At 49.7% G+C, this 24,919-nt stretch overlaps 1 protein-coding gene across 1 annotated transcript; it reads left to right on the top strand.

Annotated features, from left to right (window-relative positions):
• Positions 1 to 6: 6 nt before the first annotated feature.
• Positions 7 to 24,571, top strand: HOMER3 (homer scaffolding protein 3). The gene is made up of 9 exons (XM_009279749.2): positions 7 to 300; positions 11,591 to 11,747; positions 12,659 to 12,790; positions 13,229 to 13,336; positions 17,410 to 17,531; positions 18,424 to 18,580; positions 20,451 to 20,561; positions 21,501 to 21,581; positions 22,447 to 24,571. Exons 1-9 carry the CDS (start codon positions 296 to 298, stop codon positions 22,633 to 22,635), a joined length of 1,062 nt encoding a protein of 353 aa, XP_009278024.1. The 5' UTR covers positions 7 to 295; the 3' UTR covers positions 22,636 to 24,571.
• The last annotated feature ends 348 nt before the right edge of the window (positions 24,572 to 24,919 follow it).

Raw genomic sequence — 24,919 nt, 5'->3', positions numbered from 1 at the left:
GAAGTTCCCCGCCGAGCGCTCTGGGCTGGAGCTGGGTGTGGGTGCCCGCAGCCCGGGGGGGGGTCCGGGCGGCCCCTGCCCTCGCTGCCCCGCACGCTCGGGGATTGCTGGGCGTTTCGAGTCAACAGCAAAACTAGCAAGATTGCAAAGTGAAATTCCGGAGGAAATTTAAAGAGCATCCGGATCCGGAGAAAGACAGAAAGAAAGAGGAAGGGAGAAATAAATCAAAACGTGGAGAGAATCTCAGGCAGCTGAAGAAAGGACGGGAGAGAAACCAGCTGACACCCGGGCAGAGATGGGGTGAGACTGGCAGTTTATTATTCCTGAATTGCTTTTATTATTCATGGCCGCTGAGCTATTTTTAAGGTAATTGCAAAAGAAATGAAGGTTTTAAATTGCATTTTTTTTCCCACATGGCAAGCTTTAAAGTTTAGACTTGCTTTTTATTTTATGGGTTAGAAAGTAGGTAATTGCAAGTCTCTGCAACTTCTTTAAATAAACTCGTATGTAAGGGAAGCCTCTAGTGATCTGTATGTTGTATGAAATCCACTCTGGGAGGCTGGGTGGGAGGACTGGAGCCGGGTTGTGTTCACAAACTTTTCCAGAAGTTAGAAATCAGGGATTTTGTTTGGCTGTTGTGACTTTGGCGTTCAGTAAAATGGATCCTGTTTGCATTTCTAAATGGATAAATAGCTGACTGGCAATCCCTGATGACTTAGCTTATGATCCCCCTCAGATTTTCCAGGAGTGAAATAATGCTGCATGGATGTGGCAGTGGATTTTGGCATGGAAATAGGAGCTTAGTCTGGTATTTAATTTATGTCCTAGTTATAAGTCTCAATCGTAACTTTAAGGACCTGATGTGTTGTTGTGAGTTTCTCGTGCAATAAACTCTTCGTGGCTGTTTGAAAGCACAGTGGATCTGGAGGAAGCCTGTCTGATCAACTCCCTCCAAACGCGTGGGTTTGACAATGCAGGAGAAATAAATAACATTCTTAGGGGCTTGTTTGCCTTTTGCTAATTTTCCTCTTGGACTATCTAGATAAAATGATTGAACAGTCAAACACAGATTCAAGAGGCAGAAAAGGTAGAGGCGAAGAATCACAAGTGACAGCAGTGTGAATCTGGCATAGATCCTTTGAAGTTGGCAGAGTATGTGCTGATCCAGGTTAAATCAGAAAGCGTCCCTATTTTCCTGTAACTTTCCCTGTGATCCACAAAGTTACTGTAAAACTTCTAGAACTGCCAGGAAGGGTTTAACAAGCAGATAGCTTGGGACTAGCGCTTTATTGGAGTTAGTGGATGAATCCTTCCTGGACCCACCGCAGGTACACCCAGCAGCTCTGTGACTTCCTCAGAGGGTCACCACCTCCCATGGAAAATGTTGAGATAGTGTCCCCATCTCAGTCTGCTTAGACTTCACTGTATAATTATAGCGGTGTAGTAGCAAAGCTATTGTTAAGCCAGAGATGACGTTTCCACCCCAAATTCCTTATTTCCACTTAACTCCTGAGATAAAAGTGTCTTTTTGCTTGTACGTTGATCACATGGGGATATTGAGTAGCTTTCAGCAGCGTTTAGATTACTCTGGATACAAAAGATTAAAAGCACATCACCTCTTACATCACGTTCTGGTTAACTTATTTTTAAAGCAGGGATTCTGGTCTCATTCCTCCATATTAGATTTCGTTGTAACATCATGTTCTGGTTTTCATGGATAAATTCTCCGTGTGCTGTTTTGTATCCGCTGTACTGTACGTATTGATGCATTAGCACTTCGTCTCTGAAGAGGACAGTTGTAAATAACATTTGATCCTGAGGGAAGTGAATTTAGTTAGGTCCTAGCTGAGTCTTTGGCGGACACTTACACACGTTTCTCTGACTCTCTGCTGATAGTATTGTCAAATGTAAGTACAGGTAGATGCCACTTACCAGCTTCTAATTTGAGCAATATAGAGTTTACCCGCTTGTCACATATATCAAGCAAATGAATTCACCCATTCTTATCTATACTGCCATCCCACTGACCTCTGCTCAACAGGCCATTTGAACTGGCCTGGTCAGAGGGGCTGCTGGTTGTGCTTTCGGAGCACTGGCAAGGGCAGGTGGAAAATAGCAGCAGATCTTAGGGACTTGCTCTAGTGAAGCTGAGCAGGCATCTGTGCCTGGAAGTGGTACGGGTCCTGTAGATTGTAACGAAGATGCAGAGGCAGAATGTGTTGGAGGCATGAAGCGTTTTGAAATGTGCATGTATCTCCACTTCTCTGGTTCTAATTATTACTGGGCATATTTTCTGGAATGTATAAAGAATTACTTAGCTGCAGTCTGGCTCTGCTAGGTTTTTTAACTTTAATTGCTGTACAGACTTCCAGCCACGGGTCTGTGTGTCTCAAAAGAAAGAGCTGCTGAAGCTTAGTAGCAGAAGTAACAGTTGTCCCAGGAAGGTGAATGCACAGCTTGTGTTGTAGATGCTCAGTAGTGTAGTGTTCAGCAGCCAAGATGCTCTGTAGATGGGGACTGGTTTCCAAAAGAAAAAAAAAAAATCTCTTGGATGTGTTGCGTCTTTAAATGCCCTTGATTCCCTGTCTCTGTGCCTGACCTTGCATGCTTGTCGCTGTTCCCCACGCTGATCCAACAGGAGCATATTCAGCCAGGATTCCTTTGCTGCCCTTTATCTGCAGACAGGCCGTGAGGCAGCTGCTTTTCATTCCTGTGCTAAGCCCTGCTGTGTAATCTCTTGGGAGTTGGGGAGGCAGAAGGGAAAGCAGCCCCTAGCCAGCTCCCATTGCTGGAGCTGCACCATTCCACCTTGCCTTTGTGGCTGTGGGGTGGAAGTCTGGCCTCCTTCAATCCCATCTGGACACTAGCAGCATCTATGCATTTTCCCCAAGGTGACATTATGCAGTACAGAATGAAAGCGAAGCTGCAGCTAAGAGGGCTTGAAAACCTGCCTGGTGTTTAGAACAGGGGGCTGGGAATCGGTCCTCCCAAACTTTGTTCCCAAAGCAGTTTTGCAGTCCAGTGTCTAACAATCAGCGTTCTGGAGGCTTGTGCCCAAATCCTGGGTAGGCAATATCAAAGCACGCTCTCTGCACCCATTTACAGTGAAGCAGTAGTTTCCATAGGCTCTGGAGGGAGTTACACCCAGTCCCTGGCTCAGAGGAAGGGTTAGACTTTGGGGAGAAACGCAAAGGGAAAGAGATGAGGTTTGACTCCATTAACCCACGGTTCTTCCCCGAACAGCGTTGACATGCAGTCAGCAGCTATTCAAGCTGCTGAGGGAAGATAAAAGGAAACAAAGACAGACAGCAGTGGAGGAGGAGGAGATTGGTTCTCGTGCCCTCTCTGTGCTCCAGTTCTGCCTTTTGAAATACTGGGCTCTGTCTGTCTGAAACACATTTCACCCCCTCTGCCCTGGCCAGCCCTCTCCCTCAAATTATCCCGGACCGTTCTGCTTTGCAGGGTTTCTCACACCCGAGTGCTCTGGCTGGTGATCCAGCAGAAGGGAGAGCCCTGGCCCTGAGGCAGCCAGCACGGCCTCCCAGCTGACTCAGCGTGGCGGTGGGCTGAGCGCCAGCGCTGAGCCACATATCTTTCATGCTCATATGCTCTCACGTACCCCCTTCTGCTCTGCACGAGCTGCCCTGTGAACACCCATCCAGGAAACCAGACCTTGCAGGGAGAAAGGGCTTTTGGGAAGATTGCAGTGAGAAATCCTTACCTCCTGCTGTGGCTGGCAATGGGCCTTTTATCAGAAGAAGACCTCTTTTTCGGGGGCCTGCTCATTGTGGCTGCACATTGAACCCAGCCACAGGGCACAGTGCAAAAATATGTTCCTAGGTCTCTGCATTCTGAAGGTATCCCGCTGCTGTCAGCAGGAACATTGCACCCCCAAAGCCCTTCCCTGCCCTTGTGGCTGAGTACTGTTGTGCCCGTGGTCCACAGAAACAAATGATTCTGCTGATCTGGTACTCTGTGACTTCTTGCATGTGATTTCTTTTGGTTTGGTTTGTAGATGAAGGGGCGCCACAGACGGGCTAGATGCACAGTATTTGAGGTGATTATCCTCTCTCCGTGCAAGTGCGGGGAGGGTCCTTTCTCTGACAAGTACATGAATATCCCTGCAAAGAGAAGCTGCAGTGAGCGAGAGGAGGTGCAGGCTGGGGAACAGCACACGGGCTTCCTCAAGATGCCCTTGACTGTACCCCATCTAGCAGCACCAAGGCAAACGCAGTTAATGAGGACCGAGCTCAGCCTCCCCAGCACATTCCAGCTGCTGCCTTAAGTGGCTAAAAGACTTTATTCCTCAACTTCAGACCTATTCACTATTTGTGTTCCTGGAGTGCTTTGAGCTTGGACTTACCCACCAAATCTCTCTCTTAAAACTCTATACTTGTGCCTAGGTTTGAATCCTGCTCTTTTGTCACACACCTCGCTTTGGAACTGAAAACAGGACAGGAACATTAGTATAAATTTGGGGAATGGTGACTCTAAAAGCTTCCCTCTCCAGACCAAACATAAGGTTTCTTCTCTCTGGTCATGCAGCAAAGGGTGGGGGCAGGTGAGCAGGATGTGATAAGTAATTCAGTTAACTAAATGGGCATGTCACAGCCAGGCAGACAGGATTGTGAGGCGAGAATTACTGAGAACAGAAAAAAAAAATGAAGAGGATCGCAGTGGGGAAAAATCTTCCAGATTGCACAGAAAATCGGAGAAGAATGAGGACAAAGCATAAATCAAATGCAGCTGTGCAGTCAGAAAGAGACCCCTCCCCATACCTGGTGTAGAAGCTATCGAGCAAAGACATCGCTGGATGCAGTAAAAGATCTAAAGCAAACAATAAAGACCTGATTTCATCCTCTCCCTCTCTCCCTTTCAAAGAGGTCTAGCAGGGGGGCTGCATTTTAGCAATTGCCCTTAGGTTTAGGAACCTGCTGAAGAGAGAGTGAGCGCCTGTAACTGTCAAACAGGATTTTTCCCAAAGAGGTGCTATTTGCATTGGAAATACCCTGAGAAAGGAAAAGCAATAAAATACAGTTTCTCTGAGGAGACTGTGCAGTGTAAGGACCCCAACAGACAGCTGAAGTTGTGATGGGGCGAAGGGAGAAGGGAGCGAGCATGCAGTGAAACACTGGAGCTGCCACAGTGCTACTGAAATTCAGACATAGAGATAAACGTTTTGCTGAACAGCTCTTTCAAAGGTTGTCTGTCCCTTTAACCTGGGCTATTCCTTAAAATGGGAGATGTTTCTTTAGGGGATTGTATGCCGTTACCTTGTGATGGGAGGCTGGCGGATGCAGTGGGGAACATGCCCTGTTCCCAGCTCTGTCTGTGACTCCTGCGGCTTAAACCAAAAATCTCTTTACTTTTTTACTTCTGTTCTGCTATTAGACTCATCTGCAGGTTTGAGAGTATTTTTCTGGTGAGGATTAGAGAGAAGGCTCTGTGAAATCCTCCTATGAAAGACATACCTAGCAGAGGGATTAAAGGTGGCTTGCTCAAAGTGTAGGTAGATGTGTGTGGTGAACCCCCTGTGCAAGATGGGCCCTGAGGCAGGGCAGGCGAGCTGAGCTCCCAGCAGCCTTGTGTCAGCAGCTCTGCTTCAGCTTGGACGTTGTTCTACTGCGGCGTGGCGGGCCTGCGTTACTGTGATGCCTGTGTATATACCGATCCATACGATCCCGTGCATTGCAGGTGCCTCATGGGACGATCCTGGCACCAGTCCCTGGTGCTGTCTCCTAAACAGGAGATGCTGCAGTCCTTCTTTGGAGAGGCCTCTTGGGGAGGTGGCTCATCTCCCTTTCTGTTGCATTCTCTCTGTAGCAGCAGTGGGTTATTTTAGAAGATCCCACTTAGGAAGAGGCCCGCGTGCCTGTGAAGAGGAGGGTAGAGCCCCCATCCAGACAGGACACTCAAGGACAGTCCATGCATCCAGTGACATATGTGTTCAGATCACACAGAACAGAGGGGCCAGCACTGGTTTTAGTCTTCTCCAGACTTTGGCATCTTTTATGCCTGCTGTTCCCCTGCTAGGTAAAAATGTGGCGCTGGTGCAAGGGACTGAATTGATGCCATCTGTACCTCCTTGGCACAGGGCAGTGCTTGCAGGGTATGCTTCTCCTCCAGGGTCTTGGCAGTGCGTTGGTGTGTCCTAACCTGACGAGGTCCCTCATCCAGCCTTAGTGAACTTGGTCCTTTTGGCCTGCTCAGTCCGTTGCTACTCTGCTGAGACCATAAATTAAGAGGAGAAATAATGATTTGCTTTCCTGGCAATGGTGAAATAAGCAGCTATTCATTAAGAAATCAATTTGGATGCTGTAGAGAGGGGAATAATGTAAGAACCAAGGTGGAAATGAGACCAGCGTGCAGTTCTACATGTCGTCTTAATGACCACTGAGTCAGAGACTCCAGTCAGTGAGCAAATCGGAAATGATTCGTCCATACCCCATATTCACGTGTCCTCCCCAAACACCCAGTGACCTTCTTCCAGCTTCTCTGTAAGGAGAAGCCAGAAGAGGAGTCATTGGGGTCTTTACTCAGGCAGCATCCTGGAGCCAGGTGCTTTGCTGATGTGAAGAACACGTTAGGAATAGCTAGATCAGTTAGATCATCTCTTCATTTTTAGCTGCTTGGTTTTGCCTGGTAGCTGGGAAGCCTGCTGCTGGAGCGTTAGGGAACATTCATGGGGGACAGGTCATTTTTAAGCTATCAGCGGGATGTGGGATATTGAATTTTGCCTTTCCCCCCTGGGCTGGGAACAAATCCTGGCCGCGATGAGGCCTGGCTCCTTTCCAGTTGCCATCAGGCACTTGCTGATCGTGTCTGTGTCTCAGCCAGATCTTTGTCCTTTCAGTCATTTGCTTTGGTTTTTCTTAATTATCTGCGAAGGACAGCCCTGGGGGGATGTAAGTGGTTTTGTTTACACATGCCCTTTTCACTGCTATGTCTGTATTGTTATGGGGACTCCCAGCTGGGAGCAGGAAAAGAAGTGTCAGCATTTAGGGATGTGTGGTGTATCCAGCATATACACTTAAAACACAGGGGAAAAGGGGGCTGTAGCAGGAGAGAGAACATGACAGTTTGAATCCTAGGCGCTTCCAGGACTATTTTTAAATGCTTTGTAGTGTTTTTGGAAACAAGAGGTCAGCAGCTTGGCCAGAAGCAAGCTGAATGCAGACGGGTGCTCCTCAGACATCACTCCGCTCGTGCATCTCAGATCTGGCTTTCGGCACCTGTGCTTTTCCTGCTCTCAACTTCCCTCAGCACGTATGCCGGTGCCCCACAGTCCTGCCTGCGTCCCCACCTTGCTAATCCACTCAGCTGTGCTGAGCTGTGTCAAACCCTGCCGCGGTTCCTTCCTGCCGAAGGAATCGTAGAAAGGGTGAGGTAGAGGCATTTTACATTTAATAAACCACTTATGGCTTCTTAGAGATGTGCCCCGAGATTTGCAGACTTCCTTGCTTTTCTGCTCTCTCGGTTTGCGTTTCTGCCTACTCTTTCTGTCTGTTTTCTATTGTGCTCCACCACGTAGACTCTAGGAGAGCTTTTGTTTTGTAGCGTTTGCCTTAACCTTGTCAGACAAGTAAGTGAGTTCTGAAAGGCAGGTTTCCAGGCTAGCCAGCATCCTTGACAATGAAATTCTTGTACTAGCTGGATATAATTTGTATAATTTGATGGATTTAAAACAAACAAACAGAAGACTTTTTTCCCCTGCACAAGCACTGCAAAAGGAGCATGAACATCTCTGTGCTGTTCCCAAGCAGAGCATAAAGCTCTTCTTGAGCATTACCTACAGAGCTTAAGCAACTGCTTCCTAGAAAGCACCGTCCCCATGCCAGGCTGGCACTATACTCAGGTAGTTGTGGCAATAACGTGCTGGCCTCATAAAGCAATTTCCAGTCGCCATTATTAGGGAGATGCAAGTTGGCAGCAACTGTTCTCATTTGCAGTGAGGAAAGGGGAGACGTGAAAGATAATTTCAGGAGATTCTGCATAGTTTGCTTCCCTCGGAGGGAGACGGGTGCAGGAGTTCCCTCCTTGGCACCGGGCAGGCAGGTGAAGTTGCCGACATGCCCTGCCGCTGTTGCTGCCAGTTTGCTATCTGCTGGAAGCAAAGCACATCTGGTGTAACTGGCAGCAGGCCTGTTCGGAGAGATGGCGAGACTTTCACATTTGTAACTGGGAAGGATAGACTTCTCGCAGACAGCGTGAAGTTTTGTTGCTCCAGGGAAGACCATAAGGCACGAACAAATGTATGAGTGTCGAGACAGCAGTGATTATGTGAAGGCACAAAAAGTAGAGCGCCCTTCCCCATCAACACCATCAGCGGTGCGTATTTCAGTGTACCTGAGACCAGGAAAAGAGCATGCATGCCCAGGGGCTGTGTGTTGGGTGAGGGAGCGGCCGAGTCAGCCTCATTTGAGTGGAAAAAGCATAAGCTAACCCCCGTGAAGATGGGCTTTTCTTCTGTCTGACAGGCCTTCCAGTGGCATTTTATTTTCTACTCCTGGTGCTCAGAAGGAAAGTAATGCTGACTTTTGTGGTTAGTGACGCTGTAATTACAGGACAGTGACATCTGAGTGGCCTCCTGAGCCTCTCCTGTCTTGGAGTGATCAGTAGGAAGGCAATGGGGTTTTCCAGGTATTAAGAGACTCTTAGCTGACCTGCTTGGAGGCAGACCTAGCAGAGAGGCTGGGAGATCTGGGCTCTCTACCCCTTCTACAGGCATCCTTCATCATGCAAATTCACTTTCCTACCCTTTTGCTCCCTTTTTGAGATAGGCAGTCTCCGTTGATATGGGGGAGAGCAGGGTGGGGACCGTTTACTGGAGAGACTAATTTACAAAGCAAATGAATAGCACTGCTGTCTCGCATGTCATGGGGAGACAGCACAGGGCAGCCGCAGGGGCTCCTCACTGCTGGGGTCTGGGATCGTGCCTGGCTCCGTGGGGCACAGGGCAGGGCGTGCACATGGTGGGTGCCGTACCCAGGTGCTGCTGCAGCCCCGTCCCCGTGGGCAGAGAAGAGTTATCTCCGGGAACGTCAGAGAGCTCCGTCAGGGTGCATGGCAGAGGGCTGTTTGAAACATCACTTGGTCCGAAACCTGCTGCAGTCAGCAGGATGGTTTCCATTGACTCTGGGTGCAGACCTCACTGATGAATAGTGAGCACAGGAATAGCTGCCGTGCGTGTGAGGGGTGATCTCTGAGGAGGGTTTTCCGTCATGCAGCTAGCATCACGTGTGTGTGACTGGAAACACTAGAGCCTCTCAGGCTCCTCTGTGGCCCTCTCCCAACAGCCAGCGCCTGCTGCCAAAGAGATTTACTCCAGTTACACAGCTCACCCAATTATCTCCCATGACAGGGAAGAAAACTTGTTCGGTGATGAGAAATCATTACAAATTACAAGCTTTGTGAGTTTGGGACAAACAAAGCCCCTAAACGCTGCCTGGTTGAACGCTCTGTCTGTGCTCTGTTTGATAAATAACAGCTGACTTTTCCATCGCTAGGAAATGAACCACTGTGGAGGCAAAACCAAAAAGGAGCCTCAGTCCAGCTAGGAGACCTGAGAAGGAAGCTGTTGGAGGAGAGACGCATACTAACTCCACTGGCCTGTAGTCTGTCTTACCCTTACTAACAAATGTCAACAACTAGGTAATGTCCTTCCTCTGTTCTTTGTGACACTAGCCCAGGACTTGGGGGTTAAGGTGCAGAAACATTAGTTTTTCCCTACTCTATAGGTACTGTGTTTCAAAGGATAAGTCGTGATCCGTGTAAGATTTAGTATCTGTTAGTGGAGCCTGGAAAATTTGAATCTCATTCCAAAAACAGACCGTAAATGAATAAAACCAGCCAGAGAGGATGCTGAGAAGGGGCTGGTTTAGACCCTCCTGCAGTCTGCCTCTGAACAAGAGATTTGAGTCAGGGCTATAGCCTGGGAACAGGCTTGAAACTGGGAGGTAGCAGGGAGCATTTTATTTCCTTCCTAAGTTTTGGTGATGGGTTCAGAAAGCACCAGGTACAGTTGTCTTTGGATTGATGGGAAGGTCTGCTCATTGCAGCTGTGAGGACTTGGAATGGGGAAGAAATAAAAATGTCTGGATTTTGGGAGCTCGCACGTAGCAGGATTGTGACTATGCCTCGTTTGCAGCTGTCATGGGGGTGTGGGATGTTTCCGATCGCATCGGATTTCACTAGGTTTGGGTAAGGAGTGTGGCAATGGCCAGTGCCTTGGGTTTTAACCAAAGGCAAACGAAGACCCCCAAGACCTGATGTACCTGGACTGTTGTGTCATGGAAACATTCCTTCCTGCCTCCTGAAACGCTCAAGTTACATCCTGATGCCTGAGATTCAGCTCCTTATTTCAGCTCAGATATTACTGATTACAAAATCCGGGCAGTGCTTGGTTCAGTGCTTTCTTGCAGCAGCTGCACATTGTGTGGTGAAGTGTTTCCTTTAATTCATTGTTAAGTGACTTGCTTTTAATCCTGGGATGTGACCTCTCACTGCAGGATGCGCTTCCCAAGCGTGAGTCAAGGGAGGAAGAGCTGTGCTGAGGGGAAGGCACTTTTTGTGCTCACATCCCAAACACATCCTCCATCCATCCATTTCCCTAGAGCTCCAGCTTGGAGATATCCTATGAAGTACAAATAATACAGCAACCCGAAAAATCATATACCTGGTGAAGTTGCCATGAACTGACCACTAAGGTGCTGAGGGATGGTGAAAGAAAGCTTCAAGTCAGGCTAATTAATAATACAACCTCTAACTATTAGCATAACTGCCACATTGGCTTGTTGTGTAGGGCCATCTGGTATGTCCCAAACATGAGATTGTGATGTCCTATTTGCGCTTCTGCTTGCAAGTTTCATGCCCATCCTTGGGTGGACGTGCATTATAAGATCTACTAACCTGAGGGCATAGTCTGTTATTGCTGGAATGGCCAGGCTGTGGTCTTCAGAAATGCCTGAAGACTGCGGAGGAGGACAGAGAAGCTCTAGAGGAAGGTAAAAACCTGTACCTGTAGTTAAACACCCTTGGTAGCTTTGTTATTGTGTCGAGGGTATTTTCATAGACCAAGGTCACTAGTGTGCAGTGAAAGCTGCTGTCGTCATGCTGCCTGGATGGTGGGCAAATAGGAGGCATAAACAGCCGTGGGCTTTTACTTTGCAGGGGCGTCAGCCAGTGGTCCCCCAGCTTCTAAAATGGGCTTTAGAAGAGTGCCAAGGATGTGGAGGGCTCCTGTGAGAGCACAGAGAAGCCCAGAGGTCTTGGAAAAGCAACTCATAGGAATGATGGAGAACTTGGGTCGTGACTCCCCTAATAAGAAGGGACACTAGATGATACCAGCCCAGACAGTGGGGAGCTGCTACTCCCTGCACAGAGGCTCAGTGAAGGGCTTCTTTTTGAGAGATGCTGCGTCCTTGGGGGCTGCAGTGCTTAGCAGCTAGTATCTCAGATCCCCGGAGAGGAGGTGAATAGCAGAAGCGCTGCTGGCGGTGCATAATGCAACACAAGTGCCAGGAAGTCGATGCACTTCCCCCGTTGCTCAGCTTCCCCTCTGCCCTGACAGCCCTGTTCACTTCTCTTGCAGGGAGCAGCCAATCTTCAGCACCAGGGCCCATGTTTTCCAGATCGACCCTGCCACCAAACGGAACTGGATCCCTGCCAGCAAGCACGCTTTGACTGTCTCCTATTTCTACGATGCCACACGCAATGTGTACCGGATCATCAGCGTGGGGGGCACCAAGGTAGGGGGCATTTGCTGACAGCACGACACAGCTTGACAGCAGGTTTTTCTCTAGCCAAAGGCTGTTCTGGTGTTGATGTTTTTGGTGTCAAGTTGATTGGTTCTCAGCATGGGCACTCTGGCATCTTCACTGCAGGGAATGGAAGGTAAAACACTGCCTCCATGCTCAAGTGTGTTTAGTGTTAGACACTAGAATCCCTGCTGATGAAAAATGTGCCCTAGGGTCTGATGTTGTCCCTCCCTGCCCCACTCTTTTCACCCCCCTTGCATGCAAAACACAAGCTTTTTCTGAGATCCGTTATCCTGTGCTAAAACCAACCCCTGTAGATATAATGAAATGACAGACAGAGGTTGCGGGAGTCTCAGAAGTAGTCTGTTCAGTCACTTCCACAAAACATGATTAACTCTCCCTAAACTGTTCTTGATAGGGATTTTCCTGACTTGTTCTTGAAGACCTCCAATGGCAGAGATTCGGCAGGCTTCCCAGGCAATTTATTTTGTTGCTACCCTAACCAGCAGAGAGTGTTTCGTAATAGCTAGTCCTGACTGCTGTTTAAGCCTTTTTTTTTTTCTTACTTGCCATGAAAATGGAGAACATCAGAAAGTTGTTAAGTCCCCAGAGACACGCTGTCTCTTGTCTCCTTTCCCAGCAATGGAGGAAGCTGATGGTACTGAGGCTTTTTTTTTTCTTTTTCAGTAGACAAGATGATTGAGATTTGTTCGTGTCACGTAGCCAGACTAGAAAGACTTTTGATCACCAAAAGCCTGAACTTTTGTCTTATAGATTAAAAGCCAGAGCTTTCTACCCCTAGCTCCTAGAGTACACAGGGATTATAGTGATCAATCCCACACCACCACCCCAGGGCAGCAGACTGGAGTTTCTCTGACTCTCATTGTTGCCTCTCTCTGCAGGCAATCATCAACAGCACTATTACCCCCAACATGACCTTCACAAAGACGTCCCAGAAATTTGGACAATGGGCAGACAGCCGAGCCAACACAGTGTATGGGTTGGGCTTTGCTTCGGAGCAACATCTCTCCCAGGTAATGCTGCAGGTGCTGGCAGAAACCTGATGCTAGCAGGGGGAACGTCCCTGAAACCCTGAAGGGGAGATCAGCCTCTGGAGAAAAGACTTTAGGAACCTGATGTAGCGCTGTTCCCACTGTGCTAAAATCTAATGCAAGATGCAAAGATGATAGGAGGAGCTTTAAAGTAATATTTGCAGAGTGTTTTGAGCATCACAAATTGAATTAGGACTTCAGGCTCAATTTCTGTCATTGCTGTTTAGCTAACCCCACAGCCCTGAGTGCCAGGGGTGGGCAGGGGCAGGAAGGGGCTATTCCCTGAATTTTATTGTTAGTTGAAGACAAATTAAAAAGCATGCTGAATGAAGTTGCAAAGGGAGGAGTAACCCAGGCATCAATTCTAGTTCGTTCCGCATTTCGGCGTAGCACTGGAGTGACTTTTCCGCTCCCCTCTAGTTTGCAGAGAAGTTCCAGGAAGTGAAAGAAGCAGCCCGTTTGGCGAGGGAGAAGTCCCAGGATAAAACAGAGCTGACCAATCCTGCCCTGAATATCACATCTCACCAGGTAATGCTTGGAAAGAGGCATGAGTAAAGCTCACTGCAGAGCGATGACGGCTAGGGAACGTGGCCACTGTGCTGATCTCCTCTAGTGACTTCTTGCTTTCATCCCTTTCTGAGAGCTTTCTTGCCAGACACTGAGGTTGGAGCTTCACATTTTGATGACACCTGTGGCCCCGAGGTCACTCTGCTGAAACACATAAAGTAGATTAATTAGTGTGGAGCTCCTGGGAAGGTTCACACTCCTCCCTCTTTGCCAAACTATCAAAACCATTTGAAGTCTTACAAAGCCATGCTGGAGGTGTGGGTCTTTTTGTTGTTGTGGTGGTTGGGATTTTTTGGTTTGGTGTTTTTTGTTGTGTTTCTTTTTTTCTTTAGAGCTGCTGGCTCTCCCTGGGCTCAGTGTGACAATAACAGGCAAGTAGCATGCAGGAGTGCATGTTGCCTGGTTGAAGGTCATAGGAGGAAAGACACGTGGCATTTCCAACCATTTTTCTTCATCTTCTGGGGCTGCAGGGGGTTCTTCTCCAAGTGTCTCTGATAGGTGATGGTGCTGTCCATGGGGGTCCATGGAAAGACAAAGTGATTTCTTAGACCTGGTGACTGAGGAGTGCTGGCCAGACTTCTTCTGTTTCTGTCATATTTCCACCATGGAAGAGAAGCTGTGCTGTGAGAGTAGAAATCAGTCCCCCTGCCTTGGGAACTCTCCCCTAAGGTAGAACTGCACGCATGACAGCCAGTCATTCAATTTTCTTTCCCCCAGGAGACCAAGCCAGAAAGCTTAAGCCCATCATAGATCATTCTCGCATGTGTTGCATTTGCAATTGTTACCTTTCTCCCTGTATAGCTAAACCAACTCCGGCAGCAGTGGGATGAAGGGGAGAGGATAAGCTGTGGAGAACTCTACTCTGCTTTTTCCCATGGTGAAGCAGTTCAGTGCTGATGGTGAAGTTGCCCTCCCAAATAGTTCACTCCAGAGGTGACTCTGCATTTCCCAGAGCTCCTGGCAGTGGGAGAGGAGCTGTAGGATGGAGGACATTGCGTTCTCTGGGCTGAGTACAGATGGAGTGGCAGCAGAGGAGGAGGAGGGAGTGTGAACAGTACCTTGGCCTGCAGGAAAAAGAGGAGGAGGTGGAGGCGGTGGCTCTGCAGAGACTGGAAATGTCATGTGGGGTGCAAAAATGGGGAAAATCTGCCTAGCTTTTGGCTCCTGCTAACTCTAAGCCCCATCCTAATGGGTGGGAAATGAAGAAGGGAGTAGAGTAGAGCATTCATAGCAGAACCAAAGTTTTAGGTAAAAGGCTCTGGTCAGTAGTAATTGCCCAAGACAGAGATTTATGGCCAGCTGTAACTTCCATCTCCTAGCTCCCCTGGCCAGGAGATGGAGGCTGGGAGTAGAGATACTCCCTCTTATCCTGTTTACACCAGGCAGAACTCATCAGGTGCCACAAAAGGACACGTTCATCTCCCCTGTGCTGTGATGGCAACTTGCAACAGAAGGGATGAGGAGGTCAGAAGGTGAAGGTTAAACACAGATCAGGGAAATGGCCTAAGGCTCTGTTTGTTCTTACCTGACTCGGGAGCGCTAAAACTGCCACAGTGGGAACCCACGCTCACTCTTCCCATTCAGCCTGCCTGTCTCTCGGTGGCAGAGCTCAGACACAAGTACGCACGGCCCCTGCCTGCAGCCAGCATGCTGACACAGTGACGCATGCAGTGTCCCCTGCCACGTGGGTATGCAGGTCTTGTCCTGCCTTCCCCGGCCTGTACGTACATCAGCCCATCATCCCTTCTCCCACTGCTGATTCGCAGTCTCTACATTAGTAGAGCTTCAAACGTGAGCTTCATCCTTGAATAATTGATTGTGTTTCTGTTTGCAAGTGAGCAGAGAGCAGATCTGTCTCCTGAAATTTAAATCAGGGCTCCCTCATTTTCTGCATCTGCACTAGTTTACTTAGGCTTCAGCTTTTCAGAGCTGGGGAAATCCCAGGATAGCAGCTCTCTTCTGTCCTCTAGTACCTTTTAGGCCAGTCCCCATCCCATTTAGCATCCCCATCACAGAGTATAATGTAAGCAACAAAACAGTGTGGAGCATCTTCAGCTGTTATCAGTTTCAGTTGGACTCACAGGGGCTCAACACACCAGAACAGGAAACTTCTGCCCCTTCCCTGCCTCAGTTTCCCCACCTTGCAGTAAAGGTGATGCAGGGTTGTGTTTTGCAGGTCTCACTTCTCAGTCGCTCTCTGGAAGGCTTCATGAAACTGGTGTTTGATACATCTCATGGCCCTGTCTGGCTCTATTTATAGATGTCAGCCGACTCTGAAGGCAGGTGGCTGTCCTTATCCCAGGCATTTGAGGGCTACCTATCAACTCCAGCAGGCTCACCAGCCACCTGGTCTCACAGCCCCCAGCTTAGGATCCCAGAGACTCATTGCCCAGAGAGCCTTTTTATAGCTGTTTGCCCTGTCAGTGCCAAGCTGCTTCCCTGCTGTGAGAGGAGACTGTGCAGACAGGGTCTTCTGGAGGGGCCGGAGGATGTAAAGTCTGCTTTGGCTTCTGCATATTCATTTCTGCTCCACTGTCAGTTCCCTCCAGCCTGGGAGGATGAATTGTTTGTCTCTGCTAGCTCTGATGTATGCAGGAATATGGAGCCATGGAGAAGGGTATACTTTGGTGCAGGGGCTGAGTTTCTTCTCCCACAGCTTTGGAAAGTGGGTGCCTGTTATGATCCCAGCCAAGCCAGCAACTAAGCACCACACAGCTGCTCGCTCACTCCCCCCCAGTGAGATGGGGGAGAGAATCAGAAGAGTAAAAGTGAGAAAACTCGTGGGTTGAGATAAAGACAGTTTCATAGGTAGACCAAAAGCCGTGTATGCAAGCAAAGCAAAACAAGGAATTCGTTCACTCCTCCCTGTCGGCAGGCAGGTGTTCAGCCATCCCCAGGACAGCAGGGCTCCATCACGCCTAACGGTGACTTGGGAAGACAAACGCCATCGCTCCGAACGTCCCCCCCTTCCTTCTTCTTCCCCCAGCTTTATATGCTGAGCACGACACCATATGGTGTGGGATATCCCTGTGGTCAGTTGGGGTCAGCTGTCCCGGCCCTGTCCCCTCCCAACTTCTTGTGCCCCCCCAGCCTGCTCGCTGGTGGGGTGGGGTGAGAGGCAGAAAAGGCCTTGACTCTGTGTAAGCCCTGCTCAGCAGTAACAAAAACATCCCAGTGTTATCAACACTGTTTCCAGCACAAATCCAAAACACAGCCCAATACCAGCTACTATGAAGAAAATTAACTCTATCCCAGCCAAAACCAGCACCGTGCCACAGTCATCTGAGCAATAGCAGAGTTTCCCTCCCTTGAGCCTGAGAAACACTATCCCAGTGGCACCTGGTGTCTTAATTCAAGGTACAGAAACTGGACTTGCGACTGAACCCAGGTGGCCTGGCAGGTCTGTGTTTAGAGTTTATTAAGCCTTTCCACTGCTCTGAGAACCAGCAAGAAAATCCTATTAAGAATTCAGCAAACCCCTGAAACAGCCAGCTTTAGCAGCTCGGAGTGTTGCGCACAGCCGCGGGACTCGGGTTACAGGCTGTACATCGCTGGCATTTGTCACGGGGAAGCTGAGGGCCAGAGAATTCAGTACCTCACGTCGGGAGGGAGGAATAGCTGGTGTGCGCAAGCTGTGAGCCCACCTGCTCAGGGTATCTGTGCACTGGGATCACTGCCCCAGCATGGCATGGAGACAGGGAAAGGGAGGACACGGCAGCAGGGCAGCTGCTGGAAGAGCTAAGCACTAACCTATCTATCCAAGAGAAAGCCCTGCATCCGCATAGCTTCCGAAGTCATCACTATGCCATGACTGGTGCTGCTGAGCCATACGTGAGGATCTTTGCCACCCCTTGTCATGTAGACAAGCACAGCGCTACCTAAGACTTAGGACTGAAAGCCAGCGTTTCTCACAAGAGTGCAGGGACTGAGAACTAGCCCTGTGAACCCGGGCTGTGAATGAGTTTGCAGAGACCTTATGGCCACGTGGCCTGTCTTCACTGCTGTGTGATAACCACCTCTTCCTCACCCCCCAGGTACTTCCCAGCCCCATCATCAGCTCCAATGGGCCAGGAGAAGATAAACTATTCCGGAGCCAAAGTGCCGATGTTGAGATAACAACAGAGAAGGAGCGGCTGAAGAAGATGCTTTCAGAAGGGTGAGGCTGCCACAAGTGTTCTCTGCTCCTGACTCTTAAACTGTCTATTCTGTCATGATTTTGTGCGTGTCCCTGTCATCCCAAATGCTTTTGACCCAATGCTACTTCTTTAGGTAGCTGAGTAATGCCCCATGTCTGCTGCTGCTCAAACCCTCCACCGTACCAATTTCCCCTCTTCCCCAGTGGAAAGTTATTCCAGCTTGGAGGTGAAATCTGCTGTTCAGGCATGGGAAGGAGAATGCTTTGTGCCCACAGCGGGGATGAGTTGATGCCAGTTATCTACAGATCAATAGTTTGTGATACCAGAAGATGTTCACACTTTTCCAGCTGGCCCAGGGCTGCATTTATGTTAATTCCCCTGATGATTCCAGCAAAGTCCCTGCTGCTTCCGTTCTTTGTCTGTTCAAAAGACTCTGGACTGGATTCTGCCCTGTGGCTCCCGTTGAGCTCTCAACTGAACACTTAGAATATTTTTAAATCAAAAGCCAGTGTCCTTTGCTACCTTCTCCTGAGTCTGGGGTGGTAGGGGTTTATTCAGAGCAAACTCAGACCTAACAAAGATTTTAAAAATGGATTCACAGTCCCACATTGCAAAGCTGTATCTCCCCCACCCCACCACCCCATTAATCTCACAGTGTGGTTTCTGCAGTTTCAAGCAAGCACACATGGCTTCAAAGTCAAATATTATCCAGGGATAAAGGAAAGAGATGTAGATTCAGAGCTGGAAGAAGCATTTAAATTTGGGAAGTGATATGAAAGCCAAATATAAAACAGGGAGCTGCCCAGCATTTCCAAGAGCATGGTTTCAGTGCATGTTAGCACTGGGGGAAGAAACCTTCATGCTGAGACTCTGTTACGCTCTCCTGCACATTTCCCCTGTTCTCTCACACAGTTCGGTGAGTGAGGTCCAGTGGGAGGCTGAATTCTTCAGCCTCCAGGACAACAACAACAAGCTCGTGGCTGCTCTCCATGAAGCCAACGCCAACGTGGACCAGTGGAAGAAGCAGCTGGCTGCTTATCAGGAGGAGACGGAAACACTGCGGCAGCGGGTGAGCACAGGAGGGCCCTTGCAAAGCAGGTCAGAGGAAGCCCTGTCCCAGAGCCAGATGGTGCCCTTGACCCCCTTCTCCCATCAGTTTCCATGGGTGTCAGCAGGAGATGAGAAGGAAATCCAGGATGCTGCATGAGCCTGGCAGGGAAAACATGTCAAGGAATAAGGCCGTGTAACTAGGGAGCTCTCACAAGAGCTCCTGTTTTCTGCAGAGCAAGTTGGGGTTGTGCTGAGTCCCCATGGATAAAGGGAGGAAACCAGAGCACAAAGTCAAAGGATACCAGCTTCCCTTCAGATTTTCTGGGGGTAGTTCCCAGCTGCCAGCAGTACTGAGTAAGGCCCGTGCCTGCCCTGAGCTGGGCATCAGGGCAATCTTCTGGCTGCTGACAGGAAGGATGAAGATTGCTCTGTCTGCTATAATTAGCTCGAATCCAAGCTGCAACATCATGAAACCCGGGTGGTGCGGTACAAACAAGCCCTTGTTTGGTTGGAATAATAGGATCTTTTGACCTATGTAATGTCAGAGAGGTCACAGATCAACTGAGGAGGCCTGTGTGCATCTGGGCAGAGGAGTGACTGTCACATGGTTGGGTTTGCTGGGAGGGAAGAGCTGCCGAGTACTTGGGAAAGGGTTTTAGGACAGTTGGGGTTTGGCTGGGAAAGGACTCTGGAGCCCTGGAGAAGGCGGCATAAAGCCATTTCACTTCTAGATAGCTCATTCAAAAGACAGCAGGGATTTATAGCAATTAACAGCTGTTTCCACTTGATGGCTGTTGTGTGGCCAATCTGTGCAGTAAACAGCCGTCCCCCAAGATTCACTGTGCCCATTGCTAATTTTCAGTGCTGGAGTCAGACAGTAAAAGAGCTGCACGGAACGAATTTTCTTCTCTGCAGCAGGAGCCTGCCCTAGGTACAGCAGAGATCTTGGTTGTGCCTATGGCTGGGATGAGCTGTCTTTTCCCTGCCATTGCTCTGTGCGCACTCAGCTGTTTGGTGGCTGTTCTCACAGCCAGGAGCTGAGAGTGAGGATTTTGTGAGCCTTCGGTGAAGGGCAACCACTGGGGACTTTTGCAGAATCACAGAAGAAACTAACTCAGTGAAACGTCTAGGTTATTGTCCCTAAACTGGAGCATTTTGGGACCAGAGCTGGTTGATTCTGGCCCCGTGAGCCTGACAGCTTACATCCACTGTTTACATGGACCCTGGCAGAGGCGCAATCCAGCCAGTCTTGCCCTGCTGCCCCTGCTCGTGGGAAGGTGTCACACCAGGGTCTGAACCCTGTCTATGTGAGAGTACCCATCGCTGGAGCTGCATTTGTAGAGCTCAGTGCAGGCCCTGTGAGAGCTTGGGCCCCAGCAGTAGCTGCTGCAGACCTTCTGATGAGCTTTTAAAAATTAATCCTCTTGATGAATAATCTAAGCCACTGGGCTGAATTTTTCAGGAATGGGGAGCACGCTTGGGCAAACCCTTCCTCCCAGCTCTGCTGTGGTTGAGCTGCAGTAACTCCCTTGCCCTCGTCAGTCCCTGCGCAGGGATGTAAATGGAGCTGGATCTAGCCATCGCTATGGGTTGTAGGCTCATGTGTTTGATGTCCACCAGTCAGGCTTTGCTGGAAGTGCAAGACTGCAGGAGAAAGTGGAGACAGAGACTCTAGACAGAGTTTTCCTGCAATGTGTTTCTGTGCGTGATCTATGCAGAGCAGGAGAGAATTTTTTTCTAAACAGCCCCAGGGTGGGAGCTGCTATCCTGTTGTAAGCCTGGTTGGGTTTGCAAGGAAGCCAAAACATGACAGAGAATGACTGTGAATGATAAGGTGTCAGGACATTTCTATATCTAAGCGCACCTTCCCTGTGCTTGCTTCCATGTAGGTAGCAGAACTGGAGTCACAGGGTGCTCACGATTCCTCCAGTGAGAACAACAAGGAAGACCTGAGCCAAACCCTGGAGGAGCTGGAAATACTGATCAAGGCTAAAGACGAGGTAATACCCCACAAAGCAGAGTAAAGCCTGAAGCTGGGTGGCCTGTCAATCACCAACACCCTGCCTGTCACTACAGCTTGTATGAGATCAGAGGGCCCCTCGTGCTGTTGCACATGCTGCCTATGCAAGCCAGGAGCCTCTGTAAGCCAGCACAGCCCCCTCAGTGGTCTCCCTTCCCAGAAAGGCAAAGCTGAGTGACAGTAAAGTGCTGGGAGTTTCCCATGGAAATCACCTTGTGTGGAGAGTCTCAGACACTGCACAAACAGCAGGGATGTGTCTTGCCCCTTCCCCTCTCAGCCATCTGCAGCTGCAGTTAGCCTCTAGTGTAGTAATTGCTTCTTGCTTTCACTGCATTTAAATGAATGATTTAAAGCAGAGTTTTAATTACACAGGCTGTGAAGGAGGGGAGATGTGCAAATCAGAGAGATTCTCTCCACATCTGCAGGCTCTCTGGTGGCCGTGCTTCAGCAGGGTGGGTGGACAGAGCCTCAGGGTTGGAGCCACAAAGCAGGGATTGGGGAGGGGAGGTGTTTTGGGGTTCCTGATCCTTAGTGAGAACAGATCTCTCCCCCTTCCCCAGAGCTATTCAGGCTAGAGGAAAAACGCTGGGGCAAGGCAAAGGTGTGCAAAAGCTGAGCAGGGACCGTGGCCCCAGGAGCGTGGGATCTGATCTTGAGCAAGGATGCAGCGGGGTGCAGAGACCACTGAACCTTGCTGGCACTTGGACGGTCATCTTGACTAGGGACTAACAGCTTAGAGGGAGGCAGCAGGTACAGCAGAAGTAGAAGGTTAGAAAGGGAGGTATTAAAATTTGGAGCTGCATGTGGTTATGTGATCCTTGGAGAGAGGGAAGGGGCCTTGGTTGGGGTGTGTGGTGGGAGCTGGCCCCACTGGGACAGGAGTGGGTCTGACACGATGCTCTTCTTCCTTGTGTTTTAGGAGATTCAGATGCTAAAGAGCCAGAAGTGTGGCCGATGGGAAGCAGAGGGTGAGCGTGAGGAGACACTGCAGAAACTGCAGGTAAGGATGGCAGATCTGGGACACTTCTGCACTCAGAGTAGAGGGATCCGTCCCCATTTCCTCTTTGAGCCAAAGAGTGAATGCCGCAGAGCTGCCATGCCTATCTCTGCCTCTGGATAATGGGAACAGGTCCTTGCCTATGTCTCTGCCTTCTTCCACCTTCCCTGTATCCCTCAGAGATATGGGATGGGGCACAATCAGCAGGCTATAGCAAACCCAGCCTTCACGTACTCTCCTCTAGCACTTGCAGTAGCCCCTGACATGGGACTGGAGCAGGACCTGTGATGTCCTGTGACCCTCCATCTCTCTTAAGTGCTGCATAGCTTGCTGGATGGGCAGGGATGGCTGGGGAGTAGAGCTCTGACTCAGTCTGGCTGACAGGAGGGATGCAAGCTGCTCTGCACCTCAGGGCAAGGACACAGATGGAAGCACGATCTGTTGTGCAGTCTCTGGGGGCACTGCCTGCCTGTGTTTACCTCCGAGCTACTGAACAAGGGGATCTGCTGCGGGGCTCAGCCCCATACACACACACACTGGCTTTCATGGCAGAAAAATACCTCCAAACATCAAATGCCATCAGACCTGGAGATGATAGGCATGTGAAGAGATCTGCATTTATATGTCTTTGCAAACTGGGGGCAGATACCTGGGTTTGGGGAACATGTGCTCACATGCCGGGGTGCTGTGGCTCAAGATAGGGAGGTCCCTCAGTGAAAGAACTGATGGAGACTGGGCTGGCTGGGTATGGGTAGCCTGGTGCTGGGGGGCTAGCAGGGCTGTTTTGTGGAGATAAGGGTGGTGGTCTGTGAGCAGTGTGTATCAGTGCTGGGGCAGCCACCTCACTGCACTTAATGTCCTTCGGCAGGAGCTGGAGGCATGCAACGCAGAACTGGAGCGACGCCTTCACCTTGCCGAGCAGACGCTGGCAGAGACCCTGGCTGAGAGGGAGAAGATCCAGAACGAGGTCACCAAGGTGGCAGAGATAATGGATGTGAAGATATTTGAGCTCAGTGAGATCCGTCAGGGACTAGCCAAGCTGGTAGAAAGCAACTGAGCGGCAGCACACTCAAAGGAGACACCTCCGGAGGAGGGGAGCCCGAGCCGGGACTGGTCGCCGACAGCAATTACGGTCACAGAACAGCCTCGAGGTCTGTTCGGGCAGGATACGCCAACATACCAGCAGCTGCCTGGACAGTGTGGAGACCAGCCACAGCCACTTACTGCCCACTGAACACCCAGAGGGCAGAGAGGACCTGAGCTCCTGAATCCTCTACAGGGAGCATGTACAAGTCACAGCCAGACCTCTCTGGACCCTGCCATGGCTGTGGCATGGTCCAGAGACAGCAGCTGTCCCCGTGCTGCCTTCCCAGCCTCCCTGCTGCCACACTGTGTCTCCAACATTTTTACAGTTTTCTAGGGGAAGGGGCTGAGCAGCCTTCGCGTTTTTTCAGTAGTTTTTTAGGAAACCACTTGCCTTTTGCAAATAAGCTGCCTGTTTCCCCACCTAGGGAGGGAGGAGAAGTTCTAGCACACCAAGGACAACAGTTGCTCCTTTTCCTCTTCCCCAGCCCTAACTACATCATGTCTTTCTAACAGGATCCAGTAACACTGGTCACTGTCAGGAGCTTCCAGAGGTAGCAGAGTCCCCACTGCAGAGGAGGGTGCTTGCCTGACCGTGTCCTTTCCACCGTTCAGTCACATCCTCCAGAGGAAAAGGAACTGCAGGTTTTAAAGCTCTTATTAGTTTAACACAGTGGGATTTAATGACTTGTTAAAACTCCTTTAAGCAGAGAAGAGTAGAGGCTTGGTTGGGAAAGGGGCATTTGAGAAATGGGACATCCCCGAGGGGATGGCCAACAAACTGCTAGATTGGCATCTCTCCTGGCCTCTAAGGGCTGCAGTTAATTGAAATTAAATGGAGCAAATCACAGTTGCTCTTGGTTTCTTTTTTTCTTTTTTTTTATTGGGAAACAGTCCACAGAGATGTCCTGCTCCATGTCAGCCGAGCAGTACTCCTTGTGAAGGGTACTGGTCCCAGCTTGCCATGCTTGGCCAGATTAAATGAGAACAGGAGGCATTTGGAGCATGCTGGGACCGGTGCCCTGCAGGGCCTGTGGGAAGTTTGTGAGTTATCGTAGATGTTGTCTAGTAATAGGAATTGAGCAAGGCCTGAGGGAGGCACCACAGAAACCTGGAAAGTTGTGCCTCCCCCCCGGCGCCCGCTGTGCCCCCGTAGTTACCTAGGAGCATGCTTAGCCTTGTGCTGAATGACGAAGCAGTGTCTGTGTAGAAGTAGTTAGTAACCTTACAGGTGTGTTGATGGATTTGGATTTTGTTACTGTTTTTTTTTTTTGCCCTCTTTGCCTCTATAAGTTAGGCAAAGACAGCAGTAATCCTGGGAATGTTTCACAGGTCTGCAGAAACTCCGGTACTTAGCAAGTGCTGGCTGGTACTGCCCTCTCCGCACCCAGCTGAACCTTGGCAGACATGTGTAAAGGCAGTGTGGCTCCTCAGGGCCTGCCTCTCCTTTCACTCACCTGGTGACCACGAGAGGAACCCACAGTTCCACGTACTGCCTGCAAGTCAGGGCAGGATTAGGTCTGGCACCTTGGGAATCTGCTGGAGTGGAGAACTGCTGGTGACTCTGTGCTGGATTGTGTCTAGGCAAAGCCTTTCCCTCTCCCAGGGGCGATGAGGAAACATCGAGATTTCCAGACCTGCATAGCCAGGGAAGGGCTTTTCTGTTTTGGGGTTGGGTTTTTTTTTTGTTGTTTTTCACTTTTTTTTTTTTTTTTTTGCATGAAGTGTTCTCACAACTGTATGGGGCTGGAGCTACTGTAGTAATATTTGTTTCAGGGTATTTAAGAAGGGAAGGAAGTAACTGGGTGGCAAAAATTTGTAGGGACTTGTTTACCACCCCATGCCAGTGTTCATATTTTATTCCTACAGGAGCAGCCTTCTTTTGAAATAGAGATCAGCTCCTAGAAAGGTGTGTTTGGTTTGCATCTCTGTCACTGTAATATGGAGGGAGGAGGGTGGGATTTGGGAGTATGGGAGAAAGAAAATTGAGCAGAAGTTTCTTATGTTCTGTACTACTACTCTCACACTTCCCTTCTGTGGCTGCGACCCACAATGTGGAGCTGGGTATGGATCCTTAAATCCTAGCAGTGACCATTTCATAGCCCTGCGTCTTGGCCAGTGCCTGTGTTGTATTGCTCGTTGATGGGGGCTGACCAGACCCGTGTCTGCCACGCCTGGGTGAGTCATCTCTCCCGAGGGAGGCCACGCTCAGACCGTTGCCGAGAAGTGAGAGGGAGGACCTGGGTCAAGCTGCTGCA

Source organism: Aptenodytes forsteri, unplaced genomic scaffold (assembly GCF_000699145.1).
Source record: "Aptenodytes forsteri isolate BGI_AS27 unplaced genomic scaffold, ASM69914v1 Scaffold147, whole genome shotgun sequence".
Taxonomy (NCBI): domain Eukaryota; kingdom Metazoa; phylum Chordata; class Aves; order Sphenisciformes; family Spheniscidae; genus Aptenodytes; species Aptenodytes forsteri.
Note: the sequence above shows the minus strand (reverse complement) of the source record. Positions and strands in the feature narration are given on the sequence as shown.

What these genes read in the sequence shown, in the direction of transcription:
- HOMER3 (XM_009279749.2), top strand. An exon ending in TCAGCGTGGGGGGCACCAAG is followed by an intron (nt 11,748 to 12,658) that starts GTAGGGGGCATT and finishes CTCTCTCTGCAG; the next exon opens with GCAATCATCAACAGCACTAT. An exon ending in AAGAAGATGCTTTCAGAAGG is followed by an intron (nt 17,532 to 18,423) that starts GTGAGGCTGCCA and finishes TCTCTCACACAG; the next exon opens with TTCGGTGAGTGAGGTCCAGT.